The sequence below is a fragment of the Coffea eugenioides genome, unplaced genomic scaffold (assembly GCF_003713205.1).
Source record: "Coffea eugenioides isolate CCC68of unplaced genomic scaffold, Ceug_1.0 ScVebR1_1193;HRSCAF=2007, whole genome shotgun sequence".
NCBI lineage: Eukaryota > Viridiplantae > Streptophyta > Magnoliopsida > Gentianales > Rubiaceae > Coffea > Coffea eugenioides.
This window is the reverse complement of record NW_020861578.1, coordinates 553-13,727: the sequence shown is the minus strand read 5'-3', so window position 1 is coordinate 13,727 and position 13,175 is coordinate 553. Positions and strand designations below refer to the sequence as shown.

Sequence of the window (13,175 nt, the reverse complement as noted above, 5' to 3'; positions counted from 1 at the left end):
ATTGTTTCATTATTCAGATTCAGTATTATCAAACAGAATCTTAGTCAATCAATTTCCATGTTAAAAGAGTTTTTTTTTTTTTTTGGTTATCACTGTAGGCATTCGGGTCTACACTCAACTAATCCCACAGCAGCAGCGGCTAGGTAGAGTGGGCCGGACCAATACCCAGGATGGTAACAACTGGAACTCGAACAAGAGACTTTGAAGTAAGATTCTGAGTGAAAATCAGTCAAGCCACTCCTAGCGCAGGCCCTTGTTCAAAAGACAAGTGATCGTTGCGATTGATGATGGCTCAAGTGCGGCTTATTTCAAATTAAAATCTTCCAAAGCTGAGTCCATTGGAAGAGTTTTAAGCATACAAACCATCATTTAGATCAACATTAGGTGATCTACAATAAGTTTAGGCAAATGATATTGACACTCACAAAAAAGTCTCGAACACTGGTCATTTCTCTGTTTAGTGCAAAATGACGATATTGTTCATCAATTAATTTTCTTTGTTCTTTTACCATCGCAATTGTTCTTAGGCTTTCCAAAAAAAAGCTTTTCATTAGAAAGCTTTTCATTTTTCCCCCTGAACTTCGGATGCAATTCCTTTGTCATTCTCTTCACTACCAAAGCCAGTGATCTTCATGCCCTAATAATTTTTATACAGATAAAATAAATATATATATGTGCTCATAAATAATCTGATAATAACTTTTTCGTAAACAAATCAAGTAAAAAATCACAATTCACCACTCTTATGATGACAACAAGTACAAGTCCAACGCTATTAGTATGGGTTCATCCACTAGTGAGTTTCCTAATACGAAATTATTCTACTTTGATAATTTGTAACATATTAGTGAGATTTTTGCACCATGTTATGTTATTAAATACATACTTTATATCTATCTACTTGCTATTACTAGCCGATGTTATTGTCATGTTATATTAGTAGAATTAAAACGAATTTATTTTGTTTTGTGCCCCTACTATAAAAATATGCTGGCTCTGCCACTAATTCAAATGGTTGAAACTTCTTTGAAAGTGCTAATATAAAATGCTTGGGTTTTACGATCAACCATCCATATAAGCTATAGGGCAACACTTTTTATACTGTTTTGTCGTTCCCTAATTTAAGTCTATAGGGCAACACTTTTTGTACTGTTTTGTCCTTCCCTAATTTAAGTCCATGTTGTTGAAGCAGATTCTGAGTCTACATTCATCAAAGGTCAAATCTAAAAAATAATAAGAAAAACTTAGAATATTTTTCAACAAAATTAAAAGATTAACCAAGGTACTCAACACTCAAATTGAACACAACTTGACAGTAGCTCGTTTGAGTTTAGTTTGCCAACTACTAAAACTAAACACGATCAACATTCTATGTGTCGTAATTCTAGTTTTGCTTGATTAGCATAAAATCTGAAATTTACATGTAAAGTTCATGCTCGACTCAATAAAAATTTGTCTAAATTCGATTTGGTACATAAAAAAGCCACACTTGAACATCATTTTAAATTTGTTAAACTAAGCAAACAAGCCTGAAGACTTGGTGTTTTTTCCTTCTAATTTTTCCAAGTAAATATCATAAAAAAGTACCTCCTATAATATTGTAAAGAAAATCAAAGGCTTTTGACATGTAACAGGCAGCAATAAAACTTATACATAATGAACAAAAGTAAGAAAACTAACATGCTACATTATCAATTGACTTATACACAACACAATGAACAAATGTTTGAACTTGTTAACTGATTGATTGTTCCACTAAAAGCGATGGGTATGCAAATTAACAACAGTTCATCTAAAAATGCCAATACTTGTGAGCATACGTTTTGATGTAGTACGAGTAATTGTTTTTCCTTCTTGCCAATAATAAAGCAAAATTCAGTTAAACATATCCGTATAGATTTTACTGATAATGATATTCTTCTTTGATTTACTTATACTTCAATAGAATATTTGACACTGATTAACTCAAAGCGGCAGATCTGCATGATTGATCATTTCCAAGTAACTAGACAACTGGCTACCCACCCAAATCACACAATATGCATAATTAATGGGTTCTGCACCCGAATGTATCATTTATATTTAAGGGAAGAAACTACCTAACAAAATTTGACTTAAAGCAATTTTATTGTCATTTGTTCTTGCTTAAAGGACATTGATCATTCGTTTTCAATGCAATCTCCTTTTTTTTTTTTTTTAACTTAGAGATATCTCAACCTTTCCACTAGACTAATCCTCTAAGACTATGTACAGCTTGATCTCCATGTTTTTTAGATTTGCCTTTTTTGACGCAAGAACTCACAGTTACAGCAACAAGAGCTACCTGTTTTTGTCAATACGATGCCAAAGTAGACATAGCACACAGAGCTGCCTTTTATTCTATCAACACAATGCCAAATTTTTTTAGGGTTGATATAGAATGTTTAAGTGAGACAAAAGTATGGAAGAAAAATCATTTCCACCCAAGTAGGCATATTTGTAGAAGTGTGAGGCCTTATATTGCCAGTGGCGGATCCAAGTGGGCACATTGGGGCGCAGGCTCCACTGCCCCGCTTAAATTCTATAGTACTTATAAAATTTTGATATAATTTCAAATGTGTTTTTGAAGCTTTCTTATGAAGGATATGAAAGAATTATAAATTTGTAGAAGTGTGAGGTGACGCCGCATACGGCACGTGGTAGAATGCATGTGGAGGCTATGTTTAAACATAATCACACTTCCAAACACGTTCTCTTTCTTGTCCAGTAGAATACATGAGGACTATGACATACAAGATTCAAATATTTTTAATTAATGGTTATTTGATAATTCACATTTTTTTAAAGTTATAAAATCTTTTGATGAGAAATCAATGATAAAATCAAGACGTTTAACAAAAATTAAATTTAATATTAGGCAGTAAAATTGATTTTGCCAATAGCTCCTTGGGTGATTCAATATGAATATGCTGACCACTTCAAATGAAACAGCTTTCCCATCTCATTTGTACATTTACAACATTATGTTGTATATGTCAAAAAATCATTAGTACTCGAAATCTTTGTTTATTTTTTATTTCTAAAGCAAATAGGTATTCAAGAACCATCATTGAATATTTGAAGTCTTTCATGTCAATGAAGATCTCACTACGAAGTATACATGCGTGGTGGTCTAACTTCAAAATACAAGCATTCGTGTAGAAGATTAATGGTATAGATAACGTAGATAGTACATAATTTCAAGTCAAAAAAATTAGACATCAATATCAAACTTAATCGTTAAATTATTACTATAATGCACGTATATAAAGGTTGTCTAATTTAAGCATATGTACTTGAATCATCATAGTCTCCTAAAAATTTAATAAAGATGATATTGCAAATTTGTTGAGAATACTTAAAACTAATCTTGTTTCGCTATAATACTATTAAACCATCTAAACAGCATTACGATGAAAAGCCTTTAATTCTTAGGTATTGGATCTTCCCTGATATACCTTTTTTCCCCATTTTACGTCAAGACACAATTAGATATTTGACATACGAACAATTTGGTTATGCATGGTCTAGAATTTTATTCCTTTTAACTTGAATAAACACTTAAAATATTTTATTTCTCAGTGAAGTCTTATTACAGAATGTTGCTAAATCTTGTCCCCCTTTTTTGGTTCAGTAAATTCTTATTTTGTGTGGTTTTGATTTTTTTTACTTATTCAACATTCTCTTGGGGGAGGCATGGATTAGGTGGCACAGAAGAAAGGAACTAAAAAAAAAAACACATTCCCCTTGTTCGTTCCATGAAGTTGTTCAACATCTTAGAGTACTCGTATATGCAACCTCATTTCTGTCAAACATGTAAATCTTATAGCTCGTATTTTTTTTTTCCTATGTTCCTGCTATATGAGAAATATACAAATTATCAAGCCCATAAATGAAGTTTAAAAATATTAGTGCAATGACACATATTATAAACTTAATTTTAATTCTAAAACCTAATGGTGCGTTAATTTTTTTCCTCTCCAAAATCGTCTCTTAAGTTAATTGAATTCATAATATAAAGTGGATAAAGAAAAATAAACCTAAGCATAATAAAACATGTTGATGTCTAATTACAACTAATATGCATTTATTTGCTGTTTGTGTCCAAATATGTTGTGTTTGTATGTGTCATGTGAGCCAACACACAAAGTTTATTTATTTGTTTATTTATTTTTTGTGCTCTGATAAGTGTGGAAAAGTTTATATTGTTTGTTCTTTCACAACGTTTTTTTGATAAGACTCAAGGAAGTTTTTTTTTTTGTACGTTTCTTTCACACTTGAACCGATTAGGGTTTATTATCAATCAAGTTGCCTGCCACAGCTGGCAAGAGGGGCAGTCAGGTTAAATAAATTAGGTCTTCCCTCTCTCCGATTTCTTAAAAAACCGTCTGCGTAACTGGCCTAGGCTCCGTTTATTGTAGTAGAACAATCAGGAAAGGGCAATTCCAAGACAGATGCGAGGGGAAATTCGCATGGACAGGAGATGGTGCACTCGTACCAGTTGCTTGATAGCATGTGATATTTTTCTTGAATTTGGGTTTGGTAGCAGGGAGATTCGTCTATTTATAAGGGGAAACTCTAATAAAATACTTATTTTTAAAAAAAAGTTGAATTTACTAGAGATGTAACCAAGGATCCACCGTTCAATTTACAATAATAGTCTTCAATTAACAGGAAGAAGTAAGAGATTTTTCTGATTATTGTACAAATATATATATATATACCTTTATTTGTATGCCTTGAATACATAGAGAGACAAAAGGAAACATTAGAAGAAAGAAGCCTATTAATGAGGCAAAACTTACTTCCCAAGCAAACATTTCAATGAAAATTTATTAACTGTATGCCATCTTTATAAAAATATCATGTTTAAGAAGTCAATTTAAGTGCCAAACTAATATTTTAAAATGTGTCTAACTTCCTAAATATGCTAATTAATAGTTGTCCAAATGCACTAATCAATCTCAATCTTGTTGGAATATAAATAACAAAGCACTCCATAAAGCATTTCTCATTGGACTGTTTTGCTAATTCAGTTTGCAAAAGTCAAATTATAATGAAAAGGAAGAGCCTAATTCGGTTGCTTAAGGAATTATATGGAAAAGACTCGTCTAAATTAGAAGGGTGTGGGCTTGAACACTTGCACACAAGTATAAAGACTCAACCAACAGCTTAGGAAGGAAATTTAAGTTCTACATGGTGCTCAACTTGCCCGTAAATTATTTAGTTTTGTAAATTGTCATTCTTTAATTTCTGGATATAACGACTCCTGTGCCAAACGAGCTCACATCTCAAAACCAACAAAACAATTTGTTCCCGGGATGAAATGGTCCTTCAGAAAGAAATCTGATGAAAATAGACCACATTTCCACTGTGTGTCCCTCTTTGGCCAAAATTTAATTATCTATATATTTAATCTGCTTGTGTTGTGCGCACAATATCAGTTCACATGGGGCTATTTCTGCTAAATAACAAGGAAAGATTAGTCACAGAACTTTTCAACATAACCTTGTTTTAGGATTTTTCTTTCCTCACAATACTCAAAACAACCATCTATAAAATGGGGAAGCACTCCTATATGTGGCAGATGCTTAAGCAACCATTTAAAGCTATCTACCTTGCTTTCAAATAGTTTGGCGTGCATGGTAAATATAACTTGGGGATAATCTCAGAAACCTCCCTTGACGTATCTGACAATTTCACAATTTCACGAAGTTTCCTTCTAATTTTTTAAAATTACACACACCTCTCTTATTGGTGCAAAAGTACTCTACTACACCTCCAAAAATACCTAGCAACATTTACTAAAAATGAAAACTGACGAATCAAAATAAAAACTAATTCTTTCTCTTACATGCCGCTCTCTCCCTCCTCATGCCCTCCCAGCTCCTCCTCTTGCGTCCCCTCCCTTCTTCCCTTCTTCTATGTCAAACTTCCTTCCACCATCCCTCTACCTCTAATCTTTTGGTGTTTACTAGTGTCTTTCTTGACTCCATTGCTCTCTTTCCCTCTCCTTTATTATCTTCCCTCTGCGTCTCTCCCTCTCTCCCTCTCTCTCAAATTTTGGGTCATGTTGATTGTGGGCGGATTTGGTTGGAGATTGTTCATTTTCTTTTCTTTCTTGAGGTCAAATCCTAGCACCACTGATGCTGCATTAGCAGTTTTTTTTGGTTGAGTATATATGATTGAATGGGGTGCTGTAAAAGATCAAGTGTTGGGTCCTTTATGAGGTGGATAATAGGCATTAAGAATTGGGTTTAAAAAGAAAGAAAAGGAGGTCGTACGCATGCCAATTGATTGTGGATTCAGAGAGAAAGATAAGAGGATATAGGATGTGGAATTGGTTTATCTATTGATGTTACTTCTTGCCTTGTAGGCAAGCATTGAAAGTTGAACTTTGATGAAGTTTCGGTGCAAGATTGAAGGAGTAAAGAAGGAAGAGATAATAGATTTAGGCTGCCACAATTACTTGGACTGGCGTGTTTTTGGGAGAAAAATTGGATTGGGTTAGAAAATTTGGTTGCCTAATGGTAATAGTCTCTTTGCTATGTAGGCCAGTTGAAGAAAGCACTCAATAGAATCTTTTTTTTTTCCTTCTTTTTTCGTTTTACAAAAAGGGTAATTTAAGATTTTTACAGAAAAATTTAGCCTAACCGGCTAATTATGTTATGAATGTAGTTCAAGTAATTAGGGAGGCAACTGTAATTTTTAAAATTAAAGGGGAGCATCCTATAATTGTCGAAAACCTTAAAGGAGGTTTATGAAATTATCCCTATAACTTATCAATTCGTTTAGCAACTTATTTTTGAGATAAATCCTTTATATACTTACAATGTATGTATTATTGCATCTAGATAGATGCTACACTACATATGCGTCAAATTCAAATTAAGATAATAGATATATTGATAGTGTAAGAAACATGAATCCATAATTATAATAAAAAGTACTTCTACACTTTATAAATGGTGTCCCATTTCATCTATATAGACATCCTCGATACATTGGAGTCAAGTAGTCAGAACCAGCGTTCTCACGACAGGCTTGAGGTGTGCCTGAAATAGGAACAAGACAAAGTCCTCGATTCTTTAAATCCAGCTTTGCCTCTCCACTATCATTTCTGTCCAATCCTCCCCAAAGGTCCTGCAGAATGATAAATATAAAAGAACAAAGATTATTGCTTTTTCTGGTATATATTAGTTTCAGATGAGCTAATCCCATATTCATAATACATGTAAACAAAGGGCATTTGGCATCGTTCTATGACTCCTGTGACATAAATTTAGTTTTTTTTTTTTTTTGCTTTTGTCTGCCTACTGAAATTTCTGTGCGTTCAGTGTAAAATTATTTTTCTTAAGGTTGCTTAGAAATTCAGTATGCAGATTTTTATTTTGTTGATTTGTATAGAAAGACAAGAATAGCCCTTTATCAAATGTCTAAAAGATTTTAAAAGAAAAAGACACAATCTTCCCAAAGTGGGAAAAAAATGGAGATTAATGATAAAGTAATACGTTTCCACTTAGAACTACACTCTGTTTATTGACTTGACTATAAGCACAAAATGCAGTTCTCTTTATACTTCTAGAACTAGAGGATTCTTCTTTGACGTCACTTTTAGTTTTTTTTTTTTATATATGATTCTTTTCAGCATATATGTCAAAATATAATCACCAGAATTGCTAATACCTTTATCAAAATCGTTGTTGACAATTAAAGTTTATTGGTCTTGTTAGAAATAATCATGTATATACTTCCCGTATAAAATGAAACAAGCACATGAAATATAGTGCCCATAAACAAAATAAAATTCGAAAACCAGTAATTAAATTTCTTAGAAAGTTCGAAATATTAAAATCGGTTCTTTTACTAACCTTACTCGAATTGCCCTTCATATAAGGACTGCTCAACAGCTGCACAGAACAACATTGTTTTAAAGGAAAATTCTAATAAAAAATAAAAATACGTAATTTATACAACACAGAACATCTTTCTTCATTTTATTTTTTCTAACTCCTAGAAACCATGAATTCATTCTAATAGTTTTTTTTTTTAAAAAAATTATTCCAACAATATGCTTAAAAAATAAGTAAAGTTCACAAAATCTTCTTCTTTTAAAGCATCAGAATATCCGTAAGGGCGAGGTCTTACCTGTATTTGCTCTTGAAGAAACCTTATATATCCAATTGCTTCCCATAGTACGGATGCTGTGTCAGTCTAACGATTAACAGAAAAAAAAAGGTTATCTTAGAAGATGTATTACATGTAATATTCCATGTTTTGTGATTCATAAAGACTTAGCTATGCTGTAAGTTCTCAATTTTTGGAAGACATTCCTATTTTTATTAGATATATATTTTCCTAAAATATCCAATTGGGCTTTAAAATAATCCTATATCAGGATTCCAATCAGATTTTAATGGGGTGCTATCCCTTCAGTGCATATGGTACACTCGAGAAGTGTTGTTGACTAAATAAGTATGCTTCAAAACGTTCAAGAACTCAATGAAATGGAACAAGTTTACACATTGCGACTGTAGTTAACAACAATGTTGGTACTAAACAGTATATTTATTCAGCTCGTACAGCAGATCTAATACTTAACCACCAAAAAATGCTAGTGTCACTTTTTGCTGAGAATATTGATAAAAACCATTTAAACAAACTTGAACCAATTAAACAATTTAAACGTCAATTAAACAATTTTAAGGACTGTATAGTTGAAATGTAACATTTAAAAAAACAAAAACAAACTTGAACCAAAATTTCAACAGAGTTGTACCCCTTGTAAATCTTAAGTAAATTATGTTTCTAACCTTTCCAAATGGTGATACAATTTGTTGGAGGGCAGTGATCTTATCTGCCAGCTTTGCTTTTGGAACCTGCAACTGTACGAATACAAGTTTGTGAGTGTTAAGGAATTAAACTCCAAGTTCTCTTACCCGACCAAATAAACATTTACTTGTACCTTTGTGGTTGAGATTGTACTGCCTTCCTGTTTAGCCTTCTTCATGACTGTCTCCGGATTCTCTTCGGATCTTTTCTTCTTTCCTCCACTCAGCAGTGCCTGTGTCGTTCTATTGTTTCTTGCAAGTGTGCTGATTGTTGATATTGGAGTTGGGAACTTTGTAATTGAAAAGAAAAAGATTGAAAACAAATGAGGCGACTAAGAAGTCAGTAGATAGCCAAGTAGACATCAAACCCATTTGTGTACATGGTTTCTATACTTTTTAATCATCTTTTTATTTCACAAATATATTTGTCAAAAAGAGTGATAAAAAAATATTTAAATTGCACTAAACTATCACAGCTACAAAATTTGCAAAAAAGGTCAAAATCCTGTCAATTTTGAACGTAGTGTCTAAATTAAAAATGAAGAAAATTCAAGTACAAAAGAGATAGAGAGATCAACTTACTGGAGAAGTCTGGAAGACCTGCTTCTTGAAGCCTGATAAGTCTAGGGTTTTAAGGATGGGCTTAGATAGGTTAGTATCAAGCAGTGGCCTGCTTAGATGACCAACAGGGGAAAGAGCTTCAGTTAAACTTCTTGAATTGGAGCAAGGACGAATATTTGGCAATTCAAGAGAGTATTTGCGCTTATCTCCCAAAATTGTGCTACCCAAAGCATTAGGGTCCCCAACCTTGTAACTGTCAAATGACCTTCCATATTCCTCCACCATTTTCATATCATGACCAAAACATGAGATTGAACCCATAATTCTATCCATACTTCGCTTCCCCGGACCAAGATCAGAAAAGGGTTCCTTAATCATGGAGTTAAGGGTTCCTATATCGCTCTGCCGGGGCTCAAACTGTTGATTCATGTGCTCATCTTGGGATGGTATAGACCAGTTTCCAACAAAGTTTGACAACTTAGGGGTATTGAGTTGTTTCTCAAAGTTGAAAGGTCCCATACTTGAGGATAGCCAACTATTGTCAATCTTTTTGGTGTAGTCACATGCAGGATCAAACATTCCATTTGAAATGCTCTTTGGTGGCAAATCATTGAGTAATTGTTCTCCAAAATTTTCACTGTTAGGCAAGTCTCCGTTGTTGCCGCCACCTCTGCAAAATTTATTTGAACAATTATAGTTGCAATTGAGACTTGTGAAAGGAAGCATTCCAAATAAATAAAAGTTAATATATAAAACCCCAAGAATTAAATTCCCACTTTGGATCAAAAAGAAGTTTAGCATGAATATTTGGATGGTGCAAAGTGATATTAGTTCATATTTGTTGCTTTAATTAATTACAGGATCTGATAATTATTTTACCCTTTAATTCAGTTCACACAAAATATACTAATAAAAGCATTAATGTGGTGTTGGGATCTATATAAATTTCAAGTTCTTTTTTTTTTTTTAATTACATCTTGCGTGTGTAGTAATCTACACTAATTGCTCATCTTTTGTACGGCTTAAGTAATATTTATTTCCTAACAAATTTGGGAATTCCAACTCAAAAATTGGATCATTCAAAGCTGATTGTCTCCAAAAAAATTCTGACCAGCAATAAAACTTTTTCAAAAAGTTCGGATATATAGAGTCACTTTGTGTGCTTATGAAGAGAGCACAAGAAAATTAAAGAGACAAAATAATAATAAAAGAACAGCAGCCCCTAAGTGTGCCAACTTTGAAAAAGAAACATTATCTACTTTCTTTGATACAAATTTGTTTTTTGGAACTAGTGCCACTGAAATCTAACAAACTAGATTCGATTGTCAGGATCGATCTCGAGCTACTTGGTGCTCTACCACGAAATTAACATTTTTACACAGACAAAAGAAAAAAAATAGATGCTAGCTATGGCAAAGGGACGTGATAGACACATAGTTGAACACATAAACTTACATGAGAACATGGTTCCAGAGGTGACCATCAGGAACTGTTTCTCCAACGAATTCATGGGCTGAAGCACCATCAACCAGTACTATTCTTGAGGATTCGACAGTCAAACCGGAATGATTAGAAGCATTGGTGAAAGATGTGGAAATGGAAACACTTTCGTCTCCAGAGGACTCAGAATTGTTGTTAAGTTCAGAGTACTGCCAATTAGGATAGTTATTGGTGCTCCAAGAAGATACAGAAGAACCATGAAGATGATGCTGAGGCCACCAATTATGTATAGAGGAAGTGGTAGCTAAAGGGGTTGTTTCAGTGCATTCTCCAGCCATATCTCCACTGATGAAAATTCTGGTAGTTGGGGTTTTGCTTTCTTTCTTGTATAGCCTTTGTTGGAGTTTAGAATTTATGGCCTAGCTTGTTGGTAGTGACGTACCAAAGTAGGTTGAAGAAATTCTAGGGCAGACAATAAAATATGCAACATGAAGGCTTTCCACTAAGTTTGTGCGCAATTATTTTAGGTGATAGATGGGCCACATGATTTTTGTTTAGGGTTAAAATTTGTTGTTTGGACGATAAAGAAGAAACCACTTGCTAACTCATCCTTCCCCCTCCACAAGTTAGAAAATTAAGGTAAAAAGCAATGATGCTTTAACCATTTTGATATTACTTGGAAAGATTGGTTTGATGTGACCAAATACAAAGTATGTCAATGTATCATGATAGACAGGGACGGAGCCAGAAATTTATTTTTGAGGGGGCTGAAGTGTATTAAAATTTTTTTTTTGTGACGAAATAAATATATTTAATAAGTAAAATTTAGAATCAATAATTATAAAAATAATAAAAACATATAATTATACATACCCAAAAATTTGTTATTGATTAACACTTGAAGTATTGGTAGTTGTTGCACTCGAATAACGAAGAGGAGGTAATTGCATTCTGCGAGTTTTCATCCGTTGAAAACGCTGCAATATTTGCTCATTTTCAATTGTTGCAAAAATATCCTTCTCGATGTATACAACCAGACAGTCATTCATCCACTCGTCTCCCATTTTGTTGCGCAAATCAGTCTTGACAATATTCAAAGTTAAGCCTTCAAGAGTTCTTTTGATATGCCAACTTTACTTTATGCAATGTTAGATGGAAAGATAACGTAATATGCAATAATTTTATGATCATTATATTTCTTGTGTGAAGCATCAAACAATGTAAAAAACAAATTTATAATTATAGCTATCCTCTCATAAAGTAAGCGATGCGGGCGATGATAAGTGGTCATCACGACCGGATCATGAAGTATACGTACGAAACAAATCCAGCAGGAAGACTCTCCTCCTTCGCTTGCAGTTTTGCAGCTTGATGATAACAAATTCAGAGTCACAGAGGGCTTCAAACCACAAGAAGAAATGGTTACGCAGATAGACCGCAGATTTCATCACTCCACCCAGGGACGGAGCCAGAAATCAATCCCCTATATATAGGGGGTTTTCCGGCGGCTTGGGGGGGGCTTAAGCCCCCACCAGCCCCCCCTTAAATCCGTGGCTGATGATAGAAGAGCTGGTAATAGAAACTTCCTATACCAACCAACGTACAAAACTAAGAATTGTCTTTGTGGATGGTTAGTTTGTGAATTATAGAAGTATTTCACTAATTTTGAAAGTTACAAATATACACACGAATTCGAATAGTTACTCGCCATGGCATGAAATTTTATACAGTCGTACAAGTGTTTATATAATAAGGGCTTGATATACCTAAATTTCAGGGGTAATAAAAAGAAAAAAAAGTAATAATGTTATATTTTTTTTTTAGGCTAACCATTTATTTGACTCATTTCTATAGTATGATTAATGGTTGAAAAGCTTCTACAACTTCCACAATCACAGGGTTTGCTATTTTCCTTACCTTAATAAAAACAATCCATGGTGTGGCTGGATGCTTAATGTGGTCAATACTTAACTGGACTTGTGAATCCTCTGAGACAAAATGTTGGTTTCATCATGTCTGTGATACATTGTCTCACAGGGTTGGTGGCACGAGTCAGCTGAAGATTTTGCCGGATTAATGATGCCATTGAACTAAAATTTTGGCTTGATAACACTTTTAGTTTTCAAATTTTTGGTTGTTCTTATAATGTCCTTCACTTCCTTAATGTTTTTTTCTCAATAGTCTCATACTCCATGTCCAATATTGGTAATTTTCACATTGGCACCTGTGAAATTCTGCTTGACCTCAATCTTCTGCCGTTGAACTAAACCATTATGAAAATTTACAAATAAAGTTAAGACTCTTGGTTAATAAGTGAAAGAGGAA

The 13,175-nt window shown here is 33.5% G+C and overlaps 1 protein-coding gene across 1 annotated transcript; it reads right to left on the bottom strand.

Moving 5' to 3' along the window:
- Positions 1 to 6,945: 6,945 nt before the first annotated feature.
- On the bottom strand, positions 6,946 to 11,188 carry LOC113755097. Its single transcript, XM_027299166.1, has 7 exons — positions 10,866 to 11,188; positions 9,432 to 10,080; positions 8,984 to 9,139; positions 8,832 to 8,903; positions 8,167 to 8,232; positions 7,890 to 7,928; positions 6,946 to 7,161 (listed from the first exon to the last, which is right to left on the bottom strand). The coding sequence occupies exons 1-7, from the start codon at positions 11,186 to 11,188 to the stop codon at positions 6,997 to 6,999; spliced, it is 1,470 nt and encodes a 489-aa protein (XP_027154967.1). The 3' UTR covers positions 6,946 to 6,996.
- Positions 11,189 to 13,175: the final 1,987 nt, after the last annotated feature.

Excerpts from the sequence above, each read along its gene's own strand:
- LOC113755097 (XM_027299166.1), bottom strand. The coding sequence starts at position 11,188 with ATGGCTGGAGAATGCACTGAAACAACCCCTTTAGCTACCACTTCCTCT. Across the intron at positions 10,081-10,865 it reads CTCTGGAACCATGTTCTCAT|AGGTGGCGGCAACAACGGAG; the intron begins GTAAGTTTATGT and ends TAAATTTTGCAG. Across the intron at positions 8,233-8,831 it reads TTGTATCACCATTTGGAAAG|ACTGACACAGCATCCGTACT; the intron begins GTTAGAAACATA and ends GTTAATCGTTAG.